This window comes from Camelus dromedarius, chromosome 17 (assembly GCF_036321535.1).
Source record: "Camelus dromedarius isolate mCamDro1 chromosome 17, mCamDro1.pat, whole genome shotgun sequence".
Lineage (NCBI taxonomy): Eukaryota > Metazoa > Chordata > Mammalia > Artiodactyla > Camelidae > Camelus > Camelus dromedarius.
Genome location: NC_087452.1, coordinates 32,080,131 through 32,098,212, shown reverse-complemented (window position 1 = coordinate 32,098,212; position 18,082 = coordinate 32,080,131). Strand labels below are relative to the sequence as shown.

The window sequence follows — 18,082 nt, the reverse complement described above, 5'->3', positions numbered from 1 at the left end:
TACCCCCACAATTCCTTTTCGGGCTAGGGTCGCCAGGGACGCCGCACAGTTGAGTACTCGACTAGGGAAGGCGTAAGAGTAGGGGGAGGAGCTGGGCGGTTCCCAAGCTCTCCCCTTCCCGCACCGCACCTCCCGCCGCCGCGGGCGCAAATCTACCTCCCCCCTCTCATCCGTAATCGGCTCAGTCTGGTCCCACTGACCTCCACCTCCCCCTACAGCTGAGTCTCTTGGCACCTGGGTGTGTGTGGGTGGGGAGGGGAATCCAATCTCCCTTCCCCTCCATCTGGCCCGGTGGACAAAGGGCAGGGGGACCATCTGGTCCCGCCAGGGTGGGGGAGGGGCCACCGTGGCGGGCCCAAGGGGGGCGGGGGAGGGGCGGCGCTCCGGAGACAGCGAGAGCCTGCGGGGTCTAATTGCATCACTTTATTTCACAGACCTCCGCTCTCCGTCTCCCCAGCCCCCAAACCTCAGCGCAGGAAGCAAGCTCGATTGAGAAGACCCAGGCCTAATAACCTGAGGCTCTGTGGAGCACCCAGAAGGAGGGGGGAAAGCTGGGAGACCTGAGGATGGAATGGGTGGCCCTCTGCTTTTGGGGGCATTTCTTATCTAAGGCCAGTTGCAGCCTGTGGGTAAATGAAGTTCAGAGCTGGCCACACCTAAGCCTGGCAGAGGATCTCCTGCAAGGCCTGGCCCATGAGGTCCCCACCTTCCCAGATGTGGCATGCTATATGGTTGAGAAGGGCAGCATGTGCCTGTGCAAGTGTTGTATGAGAGGCACAGTTTGCGTGTATGCGCGCGCGCAATGCATAGCTGCTGGGAGAGTGTGCCTGTCCCTCCAGAAACATGTGGGTGGGCATGTATGTATCCGTGGCCTGAGAGGTGGGGGTAAGGGGTGTGAATGCTCAGCAGGGCAGCCAAAGGAGCAGAGGAGGTGGGAGGTGGGGGAAGGCTGGTCAGAGCAGAGGAAGGAGTGCAGGCCCAGCAGGAATGTCTATAAGGGAAGCTCATCTAATGGATTACCCTCCACCAGATTATGTTCCTTGATTCCTTAATTTTTTTCTCTGGATTTCACCGCTCCAGTCTGTCACTGCAAGAGAAAGAGGAAGAGGAAAAGACAGATAGACCCTAAGAGACAAAAGACAGACAGACACACGTGTTGCGTGTGCATAATGAGCAGGAGCCCTGGAGGGAGAGAGAATGAGAGAGAGACCAAGGCAGGCAGGTTGCCCCACCGCCATCAGCAGGCCTGGGCCTCATGCTAACCCCTGCAGGAAATCCAGGAGCCCTGTATGCCACTCCTCGGGTTTGTCAAGGTAACAGGGGTGCCCCGCCCCCTCCAGGACCAACACCCGGTGGTTGGGCAGCTGCTTCAGGTGCTCAAAGCTGGTCTGACCCATGGGGTCCTGGTCTCCATATACGATAAGAACCGAGGTCTAGAGAAAAGAAAGGGAGGCAGAGTCAACAGGGACCTGCCACACCAGCCCCAGTCTCCTGGAGATCAGCTCCAGCCCTCCCCATCATGTCAGTCCCTGGGGTCACCTCAGATGAGAGGGAGAGACAAGGTGGCCCATAGCGGGGGTAGAGTCGGGCAGGGGAACAGAGAGGCATGAATTTGTGTCTCCCCGGCACACAGTTTAGCATAAGGCTTGGCACAGTAATCTGCTGATAAGTTACCAAAAGGGCAGAATTTGGTGGTTCAGCTCCCCACAGAAGCCACTCATTGGTTACCCCCTCCCCAGATGAGGAAGAGTCCTGGAATGGACCCTTCCTTGCTCCCGGCAGGGATATCTCAGCCTCCCGCACAGGGGTACCTTCACACCAGCATAGTCAGCAGCGTTGATTTTGTCAGTGCAGATGGGGGCCACTGGCACATAGCCCCGGAGCTGGGAGCCTGGGGCCGTGAGGAAGGGCAGGGAGTACATGCCACTCAACGACGGGCTGATCACAACAGGGGGGCCCAGGGCCAAGGCATCCACCACAGCTGCCAGGAAGCTGCTCGGGGCTAGCTCCCCGATAGGGGCAGGGGCTGCCGCTTCCTTGGAGCGCCCCAGACCTGCAGGGATTCAGGTGTGGGAGAGACAGAGGTGGTGAGTAGGAAAACAGGGGAGAGAGGTTTCCTTCCTCCAGGAAGCCCTCCTAGGTCAATCTCTGGCAGCATGCAATGTACCTGAGTTTATTCCTAAAGCAGCCTAGATCTGTCATATCTGGAGCAAGCTATAAGGCATTTCCCTATGTGTTTGTGCCCATCTCCCCCAGCAGTATAGTGTCCTCAAAGAATCAGGCTCTGAAGTCCAACATGGCTGAGTCCAAGTCCCAGTTCTCCACTTACTATGTGACCTTGGGAAAGTCCCCTCAGCCCTCTCTCGGCTGCTCAGTTACCCCATCTATTAAAAGGAGATAACCAAAGTATCTGCCATTTAAAATTGTTGTGAAAATTAAGTGAGTTAACTGCTTCAGAGACATCTGTCCCAGGACCAGCAGGGTGGATGCCTCCAGCACTGTGGCTGAGGGGCTAGCTCTGCCCACATACCTCCCCTCCAATTAGTCCCTACCTTCTACAGAGAGATTAGTTCAAGGCCTTGGCCTTGAAGTTCAACCCAACCCACTGTCAGAACCAATCCTAACCTGGCCTGGAGGCCCGCCCTTGGACACTGAAAACCATACTGGCCATGGCCAGTGAGGGGAGCAGGTCAGCCATGCTGCCCCTTCCACACTTGGCACCATAAGCTGGGGCCTGCCAGTCATGTCTGGCAGTCTGGGGTGGACCCTGCCTCTCCAGGATCTAACTTTGAGCTTTGTAGGTGAAATCATGACTGAGGGCTTAGCCACCCACCAGGCCCTGCCCTGTCCACAGAGTGTCAGGAGACTCAGTCTCACTTCTCCACAGAGCCTGTGGTTATGGCTCTTTCAAAATATTTTACTTCCAATCAGCTGAGCACAGATTATGTGTCAGGTACTGGCCACAAATTTACATGGATAATCTCATTCCATTCTCACCAGAGCCAACCCCCAGAATGATTGTGGTTATCTCCCTTTACAGACGAGGAAACAGAGGCTCAGAAACACTGCCTGGGCAACACAGTTGGGCACTTCCAGACCATATTCGGACGAGGATTAGAGAGGCCCGAAGGCCCTTGCAGTGTACACTGTGTCCTATCAAGCTCAGAGGTCAGCCTGGCTAGGTCCTCCCAGTCTCCCAGCCCCCAGCCCTTGGTCCCCTGTGAGGCCCCCACAATCCCTGTCCAGAAGGCTGCCCCAGAGATACCTGGCAGGTCAATGGCCACAGCTCGGTAGCCAGCCTGGGCGAGCCTGTGCAGCGTGCCCAGGTTCTTCCAGGTCTCAGAGGAGAAGCGTATACCATGCAACAGCAGCACGGAGAAGCAGGCAGCCTGCCCACTGCCCGGCCCAGCCTCTCGGAAGAAGAGACTCTGACCCTGCACCTGGATGGTGCCCTCACGCAGCTCCACGCCCGCCATACCTGCCTCTGTGCTGGTGAAGTGCCTGTAGTTCAAGGCCAGACTGATGAGGAGCCCCGGAACACCCTGCCCCAGGGGGCACCGGGAAGACTGCCACAGAGAGGGTGGGGGACCCTCCCGAAGCAACAAGGAGGCCTCTAGGAGGCCCCCAGAACTCTGCAAACATGCTCTAGGGTGAGGAAGACAGAGGTGTTATTTCTGCCTTTGCTACTCACCTAATTGTACAGCCTTGGGCCTTGGTTTCCTCATCTGAAATTTGGGACATTAAAGCCTACCTCAATAATTTACCAGTTTAAAAAAAAAAGGAATCGACAAGTGAGGGTGCCCAATCTTAGAAATAACTCAATACATGGGGCTCCCATTACGATTATTGTTCTCATTGTTATTATCCTTTTCTACGAATGGGGCTAACAAAATAGTACTCAGCTCATAGGCGGCTGATAGGATTGAATGAGGCCGGGCACGTAAAACACTCAGCCGGTGCCTAGCCCGTAGTAAGCATAGTCAATGTTCAATCAACTCTGAGTAGCTGACTATTGCTTGTCAACTTCTTCCTCTTCTAGACACTGTTACAGGTCGTGGGTTGGCACCGCAAGCCGGAGAGGGTCGAGGTTGGAGTAAAAAATCCTATCTTCCAGGGGCGGAAACCAGAGCGCTGAGCGGTGAGCGGGAACTTTGGAGTTCCGGCCAGCAAGGGATGGGGGGTGCTCAGCACGCTGCCCGCTGGGGCCCAACGCACTGACGCCGCGGTCAAGGGCGCGGTCACCGGCGCCACCACCGCTCGCTCTGTCCCCTCCGAGGACCTCGGTTCTGGCTCGCTGGGTCTGGTAGGGCGCACGCAGAAGGTGTGGGGGCAGACCCGAGGAAAGGGACCGGGGGAGCCGATATGGGAAGGGCAGAAACTTGGGGTAGGTGGGGGCGGGCTCTAGCTGGAGAGAGGAAGAGAGGGTCGGGGGCGCGGGGCAGGTACCTGGGGAGCTGCGTGGGCTTGCGCAGACAGGAGGCCGGCGAGGGGAGGCGGCGACTGGGGCCCGGGGCAGGGAAGCAGAGAAGGGGCTGGAGCGGGGATGTGGCCCTCCGGAGGGCGGGGACCGAGCCGTGCCCCGGCTCCGAGGCTCCCTCTTGTGGTCACAGGCCGTCGCAGGGCCGGTGGGTGCTGCTGCGCCCATCTTTTCACAGCGGCCCCACGTGCTCCCAGCACTGCGCTGGGTCGCGCCTGAGACCCTCAGCGACCTGCCCCACGTGCACATGGTGTGGCTTGAGAAAGAAGGTTCCTTTGTGGTCTCATCCCTGTTGCTCTCAGCACCCTTTCTCCCTATCCCCCTCAATCTCAGCCTGGGCTGCCCAGGCCCGGAGTTGTGAGCCTGGCACGCAGTTGAGGCCCGACAGGTTTGAGTGAGAAGCTTTGCCAATGTCCAGCCTTGATCTTTTTCCCAACGCCTCCGAGCCAATTTCCTTGCCTGTAGAATCGGTGTGATGTTGCCTGCCTCAAACAGCGCTAATAAGAAGTGAGTCCTGTAGGTTCCCTGCAGCCTCCCTGTGCGGGGCCTCGCAGCACAGGCCAGAGGAAGACCAAATATTGGTCATATGTCGCCAAGGATAGGTGACCTATGGGGACGTGAAGGAGCCTAGAGGCCACCCCGGGTTTTAACCGAACGCGTGCCACCTGTGTATTTGTAGGAGTCAGGGTAGTGGTTGGGTTCAGACCTGGGGCTGCTGCGTAATGGTACTAATATCTGGCAGTTATGCAGCGAGACCTCCGCGCCGGACACTGTTCTAAGGTTCGACAGGCCCCCAAGTCCTTAATACAGTTCTCCGTGGTGGTGACAACCCTATATGGTCCTCTTAAGATAACCGTTATCCTAAACTCAACTGTCCAGAACAGAAACTGAGCATGGGTGGAGCCTGGTGGGAAGAAGCCGTGTGGTTCTTCCCCGAAAGCAATCTGGAAAATCTAGACTGAGGGGCCAGGACTGTGTGCTGTGTTGGGACGCCACCCCCAGTCCCCTCTCCAAGGCGTCTACAAGGCGCGGACCCTACGACTGCGGACTGCGCAAGCGCGCCTCAGTGGCCGCGCTCTCCGCCGCCTAGTGCCGGTAGCCTTTCGCAGAGCTGCGCAGGCAGCGCACTGGTCGCCGCGCTGTCTGGGGCTGTTTGCGCCTGTGCTGAGCCCGCCCCGCAGTGGCCGAGCCGGTCGATCATCCCAGTCGGCCGGGTGAGTGTCCCAGGGGAGTGAGGCCAGCAGGGTGCCCGGGGCGGGCTGTCCTTACCCCGCCCCATGTCCTGGCGCCTTGGGGAAGAGTCCTGCGGGAGGGGCCGCGCCTGGACAGCGGGTGTGCGTATGTTCGTGTGATGTGTGTGTGCGCGCGCGCGCGCGCGTGTTGTGTGCGTGTGTGTGCACGCCCGCGAACGTTTGTCGGCGTGTGTTCTTGGGGGTCTGGGTGTACGTGTGTGTCAGTGTATTGTGTGTTAGTGTTTCTCTGTGCCTGCGTTGGGAGAGTGTGTGGGTCTGTCTGCCCGCTGGTGTCTGTGTATGTCTACTGTGTGCATTTCTGTGAGTGTGATTTTAAGGGTCTGTTTCTACCTGAGAGTCTGTGTATGTATTTCTGAGGGTCTGTGTTTGCGGGGTCCATCTGTCTGCCTGTGCATGTGTTTCTTGTGAGCATGTGTAGTTTTAGGGTTGTGTGTATGACTGTGCTTGAAATATGAGGGTCTGCAAATGATTTTGAAAGCGTATGTCTATCTGTATCTGACTGTGTGTGATTTTTGAGGGTGTGTATTTCCAAGTATCGATTGCACACAGGCCCGCGCGTGTGCAAGGAAGCTGCGTGTACGTGCAGGGAATTGATTGTACAAATGAAGTGTTTGGGGACAAGACTCATTGTGTGCACGTGTGTACACCTATGTGTCATTGTCAACGTGGCTGCCAAGCACCTAACGCGGGTACAGCTCCCCCCTCCCCCCCATATCTGTAGAGTATATTGTCTAGTGTGCCAGCTGCCTGGGTTACCATAGCAACAAGTCCCGTCCCTCTTTTCCTGGAGAGAAGCCCCAGTGCCCCAGGACCACCACGAAGAGAGGTTCAGCGTGCATGCTTGGCCTGGTGGGAACCTAGGGTGACACCAGTTGGAGGCTTGCATGCGAGTCTGGCTGGTCACGGTCAGAAAGAAGAGAGGAGCCCGCTCTTCCTCCACCCAGCTGCTGGGTTTCCATTAGCCCTAGTTGGCCTGCCACTGCAGTCACCACCTAACCCTGACTCCTGGGGGTGGGGCTTGGGAAACATCCCCAAAGCTTCTGGGAGAGGTGGTAGGGCATAGGCGATTCCCCAGCTCCCAGTTGGCACTTATTAAAGACGTGTTTACTGGAATCTGGGAACAAGGCAGGCCCGCTCATCCTAGACCCAAGACATGATGACCCAACAGCCCCCATCAAGTTCACTGTATTATTGAAATCTCACAGGAAGCTTGGGAAGGCAGCCATGAAGTTGTCACCCCCGTTTTATTGACAAACTGAAGGCACATAGCCAGCAATTGACAGAGCAGAATCTCAAAGGCAGGGCTAACTGCTCTGCCTGGGTCCTGGATCCTGAGGTCTGTCTTCTGGGCTGGCAAAGGATCCAGACTGGAGGAGCCCACGAAGCAGGTCATTTGCCGTGAAGCTGGGGGGTGGGATACATTCGTCTCTCCAGCCTCCATGCTGCCCTTTCTGTTTCTAGGTGGGCCATGCTCCTCCCTAGCCTCATACCCCCTCGTGCCTAGGCACTTCCTCCATCAAGGATATTCTCCATAATCTGCCCTCCCACTTAATATTAGCTGGGGTAGAGTATTAGATATTCCCTTCAATTATAAAACACATTCTGATTTTAGCATTGTTATATGCAGCGTGATAAAAAGAACCATTTCCAAACATGCTTTTACCTTTTAATGTCTTTCACCTTTAATAACCCTCCCAACTCCCATCCCACTAGCAAGGTTCCCGTTCATCCATTACCTCCCAGCTCAGGTTTCCATCTTGGCAAACCAAGTGTGGCCTGGTGGTTAGCAAGCCAGACATGGGCTCAATTCCCAGTTCCCCTACTGGCTACTCTGCACATTGGGCATGAGAATTTACCTCTCTGAGCTTCAATTTCCTCATTTGTTGGAGACCTATAGTCATATCTGCTCCACAGCATTCTTAATTGGATTCATGAGGAATTACATGTGAAGGGCCAAGGACAGAGCCTGGTTGTCAGAAGCTCTTGATGAGTGGAAGTGGTTTCAGCTGGCACAAGGATAATGGTGGCCACCGATGCTAGGGGGACATCTCAGATGCTCCTCATGCTGTGGGGTATCTGAGCCCTTGCCCTGGCATGTGGAGTAGTGGGTGTGAACCCTCAGACCCTTGCCCAGAGCAGGAGAAAGGGCAAGGGCTGAGCTTTTCCTCTCCGGGGACTTCTGGGTGGGGTTTGAGGAAGAGTTCAGGGGGCCTTGTGGATCTCAGCCCTACCCTCTTCTCCCTCTCCTCTCCTCCTACAGACTGGTTCAGACCTCCATGAGCCGGTCCCAGGTAGCCCTGCTGGGCCTGGGCCTGCTGCTCATGCTGCTACTGTACATGGGACTGCCAGGACCCCCTGACCAGACCTCCTGGCTCTGGAGAGATCCCAATGTCACGATCCTGGCTGGTTTCACCCCTGGCAACGCCCCCATTTTTTACCGCGAGGTGATCCCATTCCACCGGGTCCGCAGGTGGGTGCTGACCCCAGGGCATAGTGCCAGGACTAGGCCCAAGGGGAGTCCCTTTGTGGAACCCCCAGCTTAATTCAGGGTGCTCAGGGCCTGGGAAGGCGGGCTGTGGGAGAAGCCTAGGACGAAAGAACCGTGGGCCACTCCCAGACCCCCAGAACACACATTCCCCTGTGTGCCTACCCACAGGTTGGATGTGGTACTGCTCCACGGAAAGGCCTTTAACTCCTACACATGGGAGCAGTTGGGCACGCTGCAGCTGCTGGCACAGAGGGGCTACCGGGCCGTGGCCCTCGACCTCCCAGGTGAGAGCCCCTACCCCTGGGTCTACGGGGGCAGTTTCCTAGAGCGGACAACTGGAGGAGTAGGAGAGCCCTAAGGTGTGACTGGGGAGCATCTAGACCCCAATATCTGGACAGGCAGTGGCAGATTGCAAGGCAAGGTGGCAACACAAAAAGGTCTGTGTTTTTATTTTCTATCTTGAAGACAGCAGTGTGGTTGGTTGCATGTCCCAGAGCGGTTAGAAACATGACCCTCCTCACAAGCGATTGCCTGGGGAGATCTCACTGGACTTTTCGATGACAAACTAGGCAGCTTTTTTGTTTTTCAGCTATACAAATGATTTATGCTATTTTTTTTTTAAATTTTGGGCAGGGGTAATAGGTTTATTTATTTATTTATTTTTATCGGAGGGACTGGGGATTGAACCCAGGACCTTGTACATGCTAAGCACGCACTCTACCAATGAGCTGTACCCTCCCCCCATGCTATTATTCTTGTCATTAAAAAATCAAACAGGAGTGATGCCCTCAGAGGCCCATGCCATGTTTCTCTCCCTCTTACCTCTCTAAGGAGTCTGGGGGTGCCAGCCCCTCTTGGGGCGTTTCCATACCTAGAGACACAGACTATATGCAGGATTGTGTGTGTGGATGGCTATAAACATGACAGGGGTCCTGCCTGCTTAGCCAGTCTATCTGCAGCCTGGGTCTCTCCTCCTCTACCATGTCTCAGGGATCATGCTAGGTACTCTGACCCTCCCTTGCTGTAGTGTGAGCCACCAGAGGGATAGAGCAGTTTTATCTGGCCATTTCTTTCCTGGTGGCTGATTTAGCTTTTAGTGTCAGTTGAAATGCTTGAGTAAGGAAGCCAAAGCATCTTTGGATGTGCTTCTCTGAGCATGTGGGCAATAATTTCTGTAGGGTAGCCATCAAGGACAACTGATGGGTCAAAGGACATATTTTTAAAAAATTTTTATCTTTAAAATAAATATTTATAATCTATCTTACTCTCCAAAAAATGCTATATGGAATTATCCTCCAATTAGTCATGTATGACTGTGCACATTTCCCCACATCTTCCCTAACACTTCATGTTATCAGTCTTTTTAGTTTTGCCAATATAATGAATGAAAGATGTTTTTTCTAGCAGGCCTATCACATTACAAAAAAAAATAGCTCTGGGAAGTCTGGGGTAGCAGGTGCTATGTGCCACTGCCCCCCATCTCTTTTCCCTGCTGTGGTGGGCAAGAAGGCCTGAATTCCTTCCCAGCCCCCCTCAGCGGATGCCTTCTGCTGTTCCCAGGTTTTGGGAACTCAGCACCTTCAAAGGAGGCAGGCACAGAGGCAGGGCGGGCAGAGCTGCTGGAGCGAGTGCTGCAGGACCTGGAGGTGAAGAATGCCGTGTTGGTGAGCCCTTCGCTGAGTGGCCGCTATGCTCTGCCATTCCTGATGAGAGGCCACCACCAGCTGCAGGGATTCGTGCCCATTGCACCCACTTCCACCCAGAACTACACCCAGGAACAATTCTGGGCTGTGAAGGTACTGGGAGGAGGGTTTCCAAAGGGTCTCCTGGCTCCCTGTCCCTGGCTCGAATCATGGTGGGGAAAGGATTCAGGTCTTACCTGGAGGACGCATGGCCCCATTCCTGATCTGGATGGAAGAAATGGGGTGTTTGGGGAAGATTTCCTAAGGAGGTGGCTTCAGGGTCAGTCCTCATCAGACCCCAGGATCACAGCCCCTTGCCTTGCTCTGCAGACCCCAACTCTCATCCTGTATGGGGAGCTGGACCGCATCCTGGCACGAGAGTCACTGCGGCAGCTCCGCCACCTGCCTAACCACTCAGTGGTGAAGCTGCGTGACGCAGGCCATGCCTGCTACCTTCACAAGCCGCAAGACTTCCACCTCGCCCTCCTTGCCTTCCTTGACCACCTGCCTTGAGCTCACCCACTGTCCAGGCCCCCTAGGCCTGGCCTGAGTTTGAAGGGTCAGACCAGTCCCCCACCAGGGAGGCAGCCCCTGGGATTGGAGGGCAGAGGCCAGAGGACTGGGCCCTGTCAGGACCTCTCATTTCATCTCAGAGACACAATAAAAAAAAAACATTTTTGTCATGCCTGGGGAGTGACAGGTCCTGTTTCCTGGCTTTGCTGCAATTGTGGTGGGAGTTGGAGGCAACTCTGGATTGCTTCAAGGCTGGGAGATTGAGGGAGGGCTCCAGAGCCTGGGAAGGCTTAGGACATGGGCTGCTTCATAGCTGGCTGCCCTCACCACTCTGTGACTCAGTTTCCTTATCTGTAAAATGGGCATGATGGTAACACCTAGCTCAGAGAATGGGGTTTTAGGATTGCGTGAATCTGGGTAAGCAGAGCACTTGGCCACACAGTGTTGGGGTGTGGGGGGTGGGGTCAGGGATATGGGGGCATTAGTATTGCTGAATGACCACTGGGTTTGGTGGGAAATCCAGGGTCTGGCAGCTGAGCTGACTGAGAGTCAGGAATGCAGGACCTACTGCCTAAGGGAACCTGATGTTTAGAGATGGGGCTGGGGAATGTGGTTTAACAAGTAACAGTGCTAGTGCTGGGGAGAGGGAAACTCTTCTTGAGTTCTTGCCAGCTGGGCTAACAGTAAAATTGACACAAACAGATTAACAGGAGAAAAAGAGACAGATTTTTAATCATGCCCATGGAGGTCTCATTGGACCTAAGAAGTGGCCAAAGCAGGCAGCTTTTCTTACTTTTCAGACAAAGAATATATTTGTGAGGACTTGACAAAACAAAGAAAATTATGTTTTAGATGCTCAATTAATGAAGAATCTAGACAGAGTTTGGGCTTGGGGGTAGTACATTAAAGAAGTTAACAAGGTTTGTTTATACAGGCCTCTTGGCCTAAATTCTCTATTTCTGGCAATAAGGATGTCCTACCTCCAGATGCAGGAGCGTACCTTTCACCTGACAGATTTATTTCTTGCTTTCAAGGAGACAGAAAAGAGGGTCAGAATGTCCCTTTGCATTGGACATTTCTTAAGTAACTTTAATGCAAAATAATCAATATGCCAGTGAGGCAAAGTTTGGGGCAACCTACCCTGGGCCCCAACAATAGCATTGTTGGTGAACCAGCAAGTCTGCTTGCCTCTGGGAATGTGTGGGACAGCAGCCAAGGCTTAAACCCCAGGAGGTTTGGAAGGGACTCTTACCCTAGCCTCCCAGCCTGCCTCCGCCGTACCCAGAGGTCGAAGTCTTCAACCCTGATCCTCCCCAAGCTGATTCAACCCCAGGAGCAAAGGGCAGAACCCACTGAGAGTACAAAGGGCAGCCAGACGCACAAATGGTCAGCTACAACTGTGCAGTCTGTGGGTGGCCAGTGGAACTACCTGTGCCTCTTTATCCTTCCTCTCTGGTGGCCGCAGAAGAACCAGGGAGCCTGGCACAGGGTCAGCCAAGAATGTGCCATATGTATGCTTTTGTATACAAAAGCCTTTCATTCTGCCATATAGTGTCACGATGACATCCTCTCACCGTGACATCCTCTGTCATATCCAACCCCCATTTCTCACACTGTCATGCATTCATACCCACTGATACACACTGTTAGATTTGCCCACACAGCAGCACAATCACACGAGCGAGCACACATGCGCCTGTCCGTCCATTTATCCTTCATTCCTGGCACATTGTCTGAGCGTCTGCTCTGTGTCCTACCAGGGACAGAATCTTGCGGGTACATGGACCAACCTCCTGGAGCTCACAGTCTGTAAGAACAAATATTAACCAATAAACTCTCCACACTGGAGGCCGAGGAGTCAGGGAGGCCTTCCCTGAGGAGCTGAGGCGTGAAGAAGGGAGAAGTCGAAAAGTCGCGGGAGGGGGTTGGAGGGCAGGCAGGGGCCAGCTTCGGAAGGACTTTTCAAGGCTGTACCCTGAGAGCGAGGGGGCGCCCAAGGAGTCAGCTGCGATGCTTAGGGTCAGTGCCCGCCCTCCTCCTCTCTGGCCCAATCGGGAGGTTGCAGGAGGTGGCGCCTGCTGCCCAGGACCAAGGGCGGGGCCTGGAGGGGGCGTATCCTGTTGGGCGGGACAGGGCCTGCGGGGGCGGGGCCAGCCTGGAGTCGCAGTCGGCCGCGGGGTGGAGCTGGCGGCGGAGGCAGCTTCCCCGGGGCGTGCTCCTGAATTCGAGACTTGGGTAACTGGCGGAGGCTGGAACCTAGGGCGGGCGTAGAGGTCCAAGACGACTGGGCCTTAGGGACTGGGACGGCCCTTACTCGCAGTCTTCGGTCCCGCCCAGTAGTCTGGATCCGGCCACGTGGTGGGCGGACCGGGGCGGTTCTGAACCTGAGACCTCGCTAGACCCTGAGTGTCGCCCAGAGTTCAGGGCGGGCGCTGAGGGGCGAGCGCGGACCCAAGACCAGCAGAGAGCGAGGTGGGGAGCCCTGGAGACGGGTAGAGGGATTCGGGGACTCCTTGACATGAAATCCGGGCAATTGGGAGAAATTTTTTCAGGAGGGCGGGGGAGTCAGTGTCTGGGTTCAAACCTGGCTCAGCTACTCCCTATCTGTCCCTGAACCTCTCTTAGCTTTTTCCCCTGTAATGTGGGCATTCAGAGGCACGAACTTCATGAGGCTCTTTGGGGGAGTAAATACGGAAATGTGTTGAAAGAGGCCAGCACAGCGCCTGATACAGAATGAGGGCTCTGTAACTGGGGGCTCCGAAACATGGTGTGCTCTCCCTGTGGGACGTCCGGGGAACCCCCGCCCGGAAAGGGGCTGCGTGCAGGAGTCCACCGGCCCCAGCGGCCCGGAGGGGTAGGTAGTCATTCGCTTTGCCCCCAGCTCACGGTGGCAGGGCAGCGCCATGGCCAGCAAGGGTCGCGAGGGCGAGCACCCATCCGTGACGCTCTTCCGTCAGTACCTGCGCATCCGCACCGTCCAGCCCGAGCCCGACTATGGTGAGAACGCGGCGGTTCAAGGCCCTGCAGTGGGGCTTCAGGGGCTGGGACTGTGCCCTAAACCAGGCTCCAACCTTTGTCACCCAGCTGAGCCCAATCTGCTGCCTCAAATGGCATCTCCACCCCTGTAGCAATCCACCCTAGATTGCTCAGCAGTCCCTCCAGGCTGTGGAGGGACAGTTTCTCCAGAGGCTGTCCTGCTCCAAAAGTTACTCCTAGCTTTAAATAAGGAACAACTTCACCTGACTCCCCAGGACTTGGGGTGGGGGAGGGGAGGATGGGGCAGCCACAAGGGAAAAAGTGGCCCCAGAAGCCCTTAGGGAATCAAGTTTGGTGGCTGGGAACTGTGTACACGGGCCCAGTCCAAATCCTTGATGTGTGATTTACTATCTGGGAGACTGTGGGTGAGCCTCATGTCTCTGCCCCTGCTGCCCCATCTTTAAGGAAGATAATGTTGACACCTGCTTCTCACCCTGACTTCCCACCTGGCCTTCTACAAAGGGTTACTGACTGGCCAGATGTGTCTTCTTCCTTGGGGACAGAAATGCAGGTGTCTCTGGAAGGATGTAGAATTGCATTGAGGTGGGGGTCTGCTCCCCCTCTCTGGATGTACCCCCAGCTTTGCCTGGGCCGGTGGGAGGTGTAGGGAGGCAGAAACAGCAGCAAAACTCTCTGTGTCCCCAGGGGCTGCCGTGGCCTTCCTTGAGGAGAGAGCCCGTCAGCTGGGCCTGGGCTGTCAGAAAGTGGAGGTGAGCCTGTGGCCTTGCCTGGGGAGGGGAGGTGGGCCTGGGGCAGCTCCTCAGCCTGCACTGACTAACTCTCCTCCTGGCCTTCTCCAGGTGGCACCTGGCCATGTGGTGACTGTGCTGACCTGGCCAGGCACCAACCCCAGACTCTCCTCTCTGTTGCTCAACTCCCACACAGATGTGGTGCCTGTCTTCAAGGTGTGGGGGTTGTCCTTGGGGACAGAGATGCTGCAGACCCCCCATTTGACCGCAGGGAGACCACAGTGCTGGACCTGGCACTGACTCTCGATCTCATACGCACTACTCCACTCTAGCAGCCCCTGCCCAGTAGCCATTCCATGCCAGGGGTTGGGTGGGCATGGGAGGGTGGTGGGAGTGGGAGACAGAGATGAGGGATGGCTGTCAGCTGCCCTCTTCAGCCTTCTTTTGTCCCTTTCATCACCCCAACCCTCTGGTGGTGTGGGCTCCTGGGGCACCTGCTCGTAGGGCAGAGTGGATTAATGACTGCATTTGGGGCTTGGGTCCCTCTTCCTGCCTCTGCCTCCAGGAACATTGGAGTCATGACCCCTTTGAAGCCTTCAAGGATGCTGATGGCTACATCTATGGCAGGGGTACCCAGGATATGAAGTGTGTCAGCATCCAGTGAGTCCTTGTTCCCAGTGTCCCCACTGGCTCATTGGATTGAGCCCAGACCCAGGTGTTTGGAAAACCTCAAAGCCAAGGAACATCTTGACCCCTTCTCATGGGCAGGAATTACTGCTATGACCATTGCACGGATGGGGAGACAGGGACAGGGACTCTCTGGAATCACCTGCTGGGCTGTAGCAGAGCAGGGCTCAGGGCTCTAGCCTGCCCACTGAAGCATCTGGTGGTTCTCTACAGCACCTGGCTCACACCCTCTCACTACCCCTCAGGTACCTGGAGGCTGTGAGGAGGCTGAAGGATGAGGGCCACCATTTCCCCAGAACCATCCATATGACCTTTGTGCCAGGTAGGAGTGGCTTAGGGAGGTGCTCCTTCTAGGGCAGGGAGAGTGTGTTGTGGGCAGCCCCCTCGTCTCACATTCCTGCTGCTTTTACAGATGAGGAGACTGGGGGTCACCAAGGCATGGAGCTGTTTGTAAAGCGGCCTGAGTTCCAGGCCCTGAGGGCTGGCTTTGCCCTGGATGAGGGTGAGCAGGGTGGCAGGCTGCTGAAATGGTGATAGGGCCATTTCAGGCCAGCAGGTGATAGGGAGGCTGCTAGTGAGGGCTGGGCCACTCCACCCTCTGAACCCCCTTTCCCTCCTCAGGCCTGGCCAACCCCACTGACGCCTTCACCGTCTTTTACAGTGAGCGGAGTCCCTGGTGTGAGTATACGCTTGGAGGGAGGGGGTCCATATGCAGGTGGCAGACTGGGCTGGAAGGAGCAGGGGGCTGCCAAGGGTTCCCCAGCAAGTCAGGGCCTGAGTAGGCCTTGAACCCAGGTCCTCTGCCTCCCAGCCCCCATCCTACCTGGGCATCTCCTTCCTGAGCTTCTGAGGGGAGGCTCTAACTTCAGGCAGAAACCAGCTCTACACTGTGTATTCTGAGGGGGACAGAGCCCTGCCAGAGGAGCTGGGAATGAGGGGAAGGCCCTGGGCCCACCCAGGGCTGGTTGCTTTCCCAGCCCCTCCCGTGCTGAGGACATCCCCTTGTTCCTACCTCTCCCAGGGGTGCAGGTCACAAGCACTGGGAAGCCAGGCCACGGCTCGCGCTTCATTGAGGACACAGCAGCAGAGAAGCTGGTGCGGGACGCATGGGGAGGGAGTTGGGGAGTTCCGAAGGCTCTGTCCTGGGGCCACTAACCTCACACACATCTAATCTCACACTCTCCTAGCACAAGGTTGTGAGCTCCATCCTGGCTTTTCGGGAGAAGGAGAGGCAGAGGTAAGGCAGCCTGGGAAACGGCGCAGGGCTCTGGGACTCTGTGCAGGGGAGGATGGAGGCTGAGCCACCTTTTAATCTGTTCTTCCTCCTTGCTGCTGTTGCCACCCCGCCCCCAGGCTGCAGTCAAACCCTCAACTGAAGGAGGGGACTGTGACTTCTGTGAACCTGACGAAGATAGAAGGCGGTGTGGCCTATAATGTGGTACCTGCCACTATGAGCGCCAGCTTTGACTTCCGCGTGGCACCAGATGTGGATTTGAAGGTGCCACCTATGCCGGGGTCAGAAGGGAGTCTGGGTCCTCAGCCTGTCCTAGAGGCTCAGGGAGAGCCTGAGGGGTCAGGTCATCTCCCTTCTCATAGGCTTTCGAGGAGCAGCTGCAGGGCTGGTGCCAGGCAGCTGGTGAGGGCGTCACCTTGGAGTTCGCTCAGGTATGGACTCAGGACCTAAGATGGGGGACTCGTGGGAGCTGGGGAGATGGTATGCCGAGTGTGTCACTGCATGAGTGTTTGCTGGCAGTGTTTGCGTACATCCAGGCATTTATTTGGCTGCAAGACGTCTTATTCACCAACAAACGTTGGTTGTGGGGGCCACTGTTGTGTGCTGGGGAATAAATTCTAGGGAGGAAAATTAGAGCAGAGTTCTTGCCCTCATAGAACTTACAATATGAAGGGAAGACTTAAGACATGAATCAAATATATTATTTTTACATAAGTATGAACACCATGGTCCAGGAAAGGCTGGGACCTTATACTGTGAGAACCAGTAACTGGAGGATGTGACCATTCTGAGATGTCTGGGAACACCATCTTGAGGAAGGGACACTTGGGCTAGGATCTGAAGGAAGGATGGACACGAAATAGGTGAATGGAGGGGAAGGCCCCAGACCTGCAGCCTTTGAGGGACTGAAAGAGGGTCTCTTGCTGGACTGGCCAGCTGGATATCTGGGTAGGTGGGTGGATGTGTGCCCTGCGACAGGGCAAGATGCCAGGCCCTGCCCTGACCCTGCCATCCTTCTCCCCACAGAAGTGGACAGACTTCCAAGTGACATCTATTGATGACTCAGACCCCTGGTGGGCAGCATTTAGTGGGGTCTGCAAGGACATGTGAGCATACCGGCCAGCCCTTCTCTCCCCTTCCACCCTCCTTTGCCCCTTCAGTCCTTCCCTCACCCTCTCCCCTCTGCCTCCACCTTCACCAGGCTCTCTCTGCAGGAACCTCACTCTGGAGCCAGAGATCTTCCCTGCTTCCACCGATAGCCGCTATCTTCGCGCAGTGAGCCTCTTGCAGTAGGGTGGGCAGTGGGGTGGTTCTGGGCACTGGCCTTCCCCCTAATGGCTCCTCCTTGCCCCCTGCAGGCGGGGGTCCCAGCTCTGGGCTTCTCACCCATGAACCGCACACCCGTGCTGCTCCACGACCATGATGAGCGGCTGCATGAGGCCGTGTTCCTCCGCGGGATTGACATATACACTCGGCTCCTGCCCGCCCTGGCCAGTGTGCCCGCCCTGCCCAGTGATGGCTGAGCCCCACACTCCCTAACCTCCACCCTTGGCCAATGCCAAGGACCCCTTTTCTCTCCTGCCCAACAATAAAGTCTATGTGGACAGGGTCACTTCTGAAGTATTTAACAGCAAGGATGTTCATGGAGCAGGAGTTCAAAGATTTAACTGTTAACACCTACTTCAGACATGAGGGCCACACACCATGGGGGGCACTTGTTGCCCCAGCATAATTAACACCAACTCGTCCCAAGAACTCGGGGGACCATACAACCCAGAGCAGTGGATGCTAGCCAGGCACACTAGGAACCTAGAACTCCTCAGGCCAGAGTGCAGAATTCTTCCGCAGGGTCCCTCCCCTTTCTTTTCATAGGCTTCAAGACCTGACCAGGATGTTGGGATTTCTCCCTTTCCTCACCACCCTGCCCAGTCCAGCAAATCATGTGCCCGTGTCCCTAAGGCACCCAACCACTCCTCATTTACCAGCCACTTCTTGCACTCTAGGGCTCTATTTTCCCAGACTT

At 55.9% G+C, this 18,082-nt stretch overlaps 3 protein-coding genes across 12 annotated transcripts; 2 read left to right on the top strand and 1 right to left on the bottom strand.

Annotated features, from left to right (window-relative positions):
• Positions 1-408: 408 nt before the first annotated feature.
• Positions 409-4,646, bottom strand: ABHD14B (abhydrolase domain containing 14B). Of its 3 annotated transcripts, XM_064496482.1 has the most exons (5): positions 4,447-4,646; positions 3,692-3,725; positions 3,266-3,501; positions 1,812-2,053; positions 409-1,433 (listed from the first exon to the last, which is right to left on the bottom strand). In XM_064496482.1, the coding sequence occupies exons 1-5, from the start codon at positions 4,643-4,645 to the stop codon at positions 1,254-1,256; spliced, it is 891 nt and encodes a 296-aa protein (XP_064352552.1). In that variant the 5' UTR covers position 4,646; the 3' UTR covers positions 409-1,253. The 3 variants fall into 3 exon arrangements, with proteins under 3 accessions (XP_064352552.1, XP_064352554.1, XP_064352553.1); XM_064496484.1 differs by lacking the exon at positions 3,692-3,725 and having other exon boundaries at positions 4,447-4,579; XM_064496483.1 differs by lacking the exon at positions 3,692-3,725 and having other exon boundaries at positions 3,266-3,645; positions 4,447-4,518.
• On the top strand, positions 4,017-10,583 carry ABHD14A (abhydrolase domain containing 14A). Of its 5 annotated transcripts, none has more exons than XM_064496486.1 (5): positions 4,017-4,138; positions 7,991-8,200; positions 8,387-8,502; positions 9,779-10,014; positions 10,231-10,583. In XM_064496486.1, exons 2-5 carry the CDS (start codon positions 8,007-8,009, stop codon positions 10,411-10,413), a joined length of 729 nt encoding a protein of 242 aa, XP_064352556.1. In that variant the 5' UTR covers positions 4,017-4,138; positions 7,991-8,006; the 3' UTR covers positions 10,414-10,583. The 5 variants fall into 5 exon arrangements, with proteins under 5 accessions (XP_064352556.1, XP_064352557.1, XP_064352558.1 ...); XM_064496487.1 differs by lacking the exon at positions 4,017-4,138 and adding an exon at positions 4,165-4,303; XM_064496488.1 differs by lacking the exon at positions 4,017-4,138 and adding an exon at positions 4,198-4,321.
• A 2,047-nt stretch (positions 10,584-12,630) lies between these two features.
• Positions 12,631-17,671, top strand: ACY1 (aminoacylase 1). Of its 4 annotated transcripts, none has more exons than XM_031470452.2 (15): positions 12,631-12,648; positions 13,295-13,410; positions 14,095-14,159; positions 14,250-14,354; positions 14,704-14,798; positions 15,071-15,147; positions 15,238-15,327; positions 15,447-15,503; positions 15,847-15,920; positions 16,013-16,062; positions 16,179-16,323; positions 16,422-16,490; positions 17,086-17,165; positions 17,274-17,334; positions 17,418-17,671. In XM_031470452.2, the coding sequence occupies exons 2-15, from the start codon at positions 13,317-13,319 to the stop codon at positions 17,580-17,582; spliced, it is 1,227 nt and encodes a 408-aa protein (XP_031326312.1). In that variant the 5' UTR covers positions 12,631-12,648; positions 13,295-13,316; the 3' UTR covers positions 17,583-17,671. The 4 variants fall into 4 exon arrangements, with proteins under 4 accessions (XP_031326312.1, XP_064352551.1, XP_031326311.1 ...); XM_031470451.2 differs by lacking the exon at positions 12,631-12,648 and adding an exon at positions 12,729-12,885 and having other exon boundaries at positions 17,261-17,334; positions 17,418-17,560; XM_031470450.2 differs by lacking the exon at positions 12,631-12,648 and adding an exon at positions 12,730-12,885.
• The last annotated feature ends 411 nt before the right edge of the window (positions 17,672-18,082 follow it).

Coding starts and splice junctions, on each gene's coding strand:
- ABHD14B (XM_064496482.1), bottom strand. CDS start 4,645: ATGGGCGCAGCAGCACCCACCGGCCCTGCGACGGCCTGTGACCACAAG. Junction 3,726..4,446: donor AAGCCCACGCAGCTCCCCAG/GTACCTGCCCCG, acceptor CCCAAATTTCAG/ATGAGGAAACCAAGGCCCAA. Junction 1,434..1,811: donor CTGACTATGCTGGTGTGAAG/GTACCCCTGTGC, acceptor TCTTTTCTCTAG/ACCTCGGTTCTTATCGTATA.
- ABHD14A (XM_064496485.1), top strand. CDS start 4,953: ATGTTGCCTGCCTCAAACAGCGCTAATAAGAA. Junction 4,985..7,990: donor TCAAACAGCGCTAATAAGAA/GTGAGTCCTGTA, acceptor CTCCTCCTACAG/ACTGGTTCAGACCTCCATGA. Junction 8,201..8,386: donor CCATTCCACCGGGTCCGCAG/GTGGGTGCTGAC, acceptor GCCTACCCACAG/GTTGGATGTGGTACTGCTCC.
- ACY1 (XM_031470452.2), top strand. CDS start 13,317: ATGGCCAGCAAGGGTCGCGAGGGCGAGCACCCATCCGTGACGCTCTTC. Junction 14,799..15,070: donor ATGAAGTGTGTCAGCATCCA/GTGAGTCCTTGT, acceptor ACTACCCCTCAG/GTACCTGGAGGCTGTGAGGA. Junction 15,148..15,237: donor CCATATGACCTTTGTGCCAG/GTAGGAGTGGCT, acceptor CTGCTTTTACAG/ATGAGGAGACTGGGGGTCAC.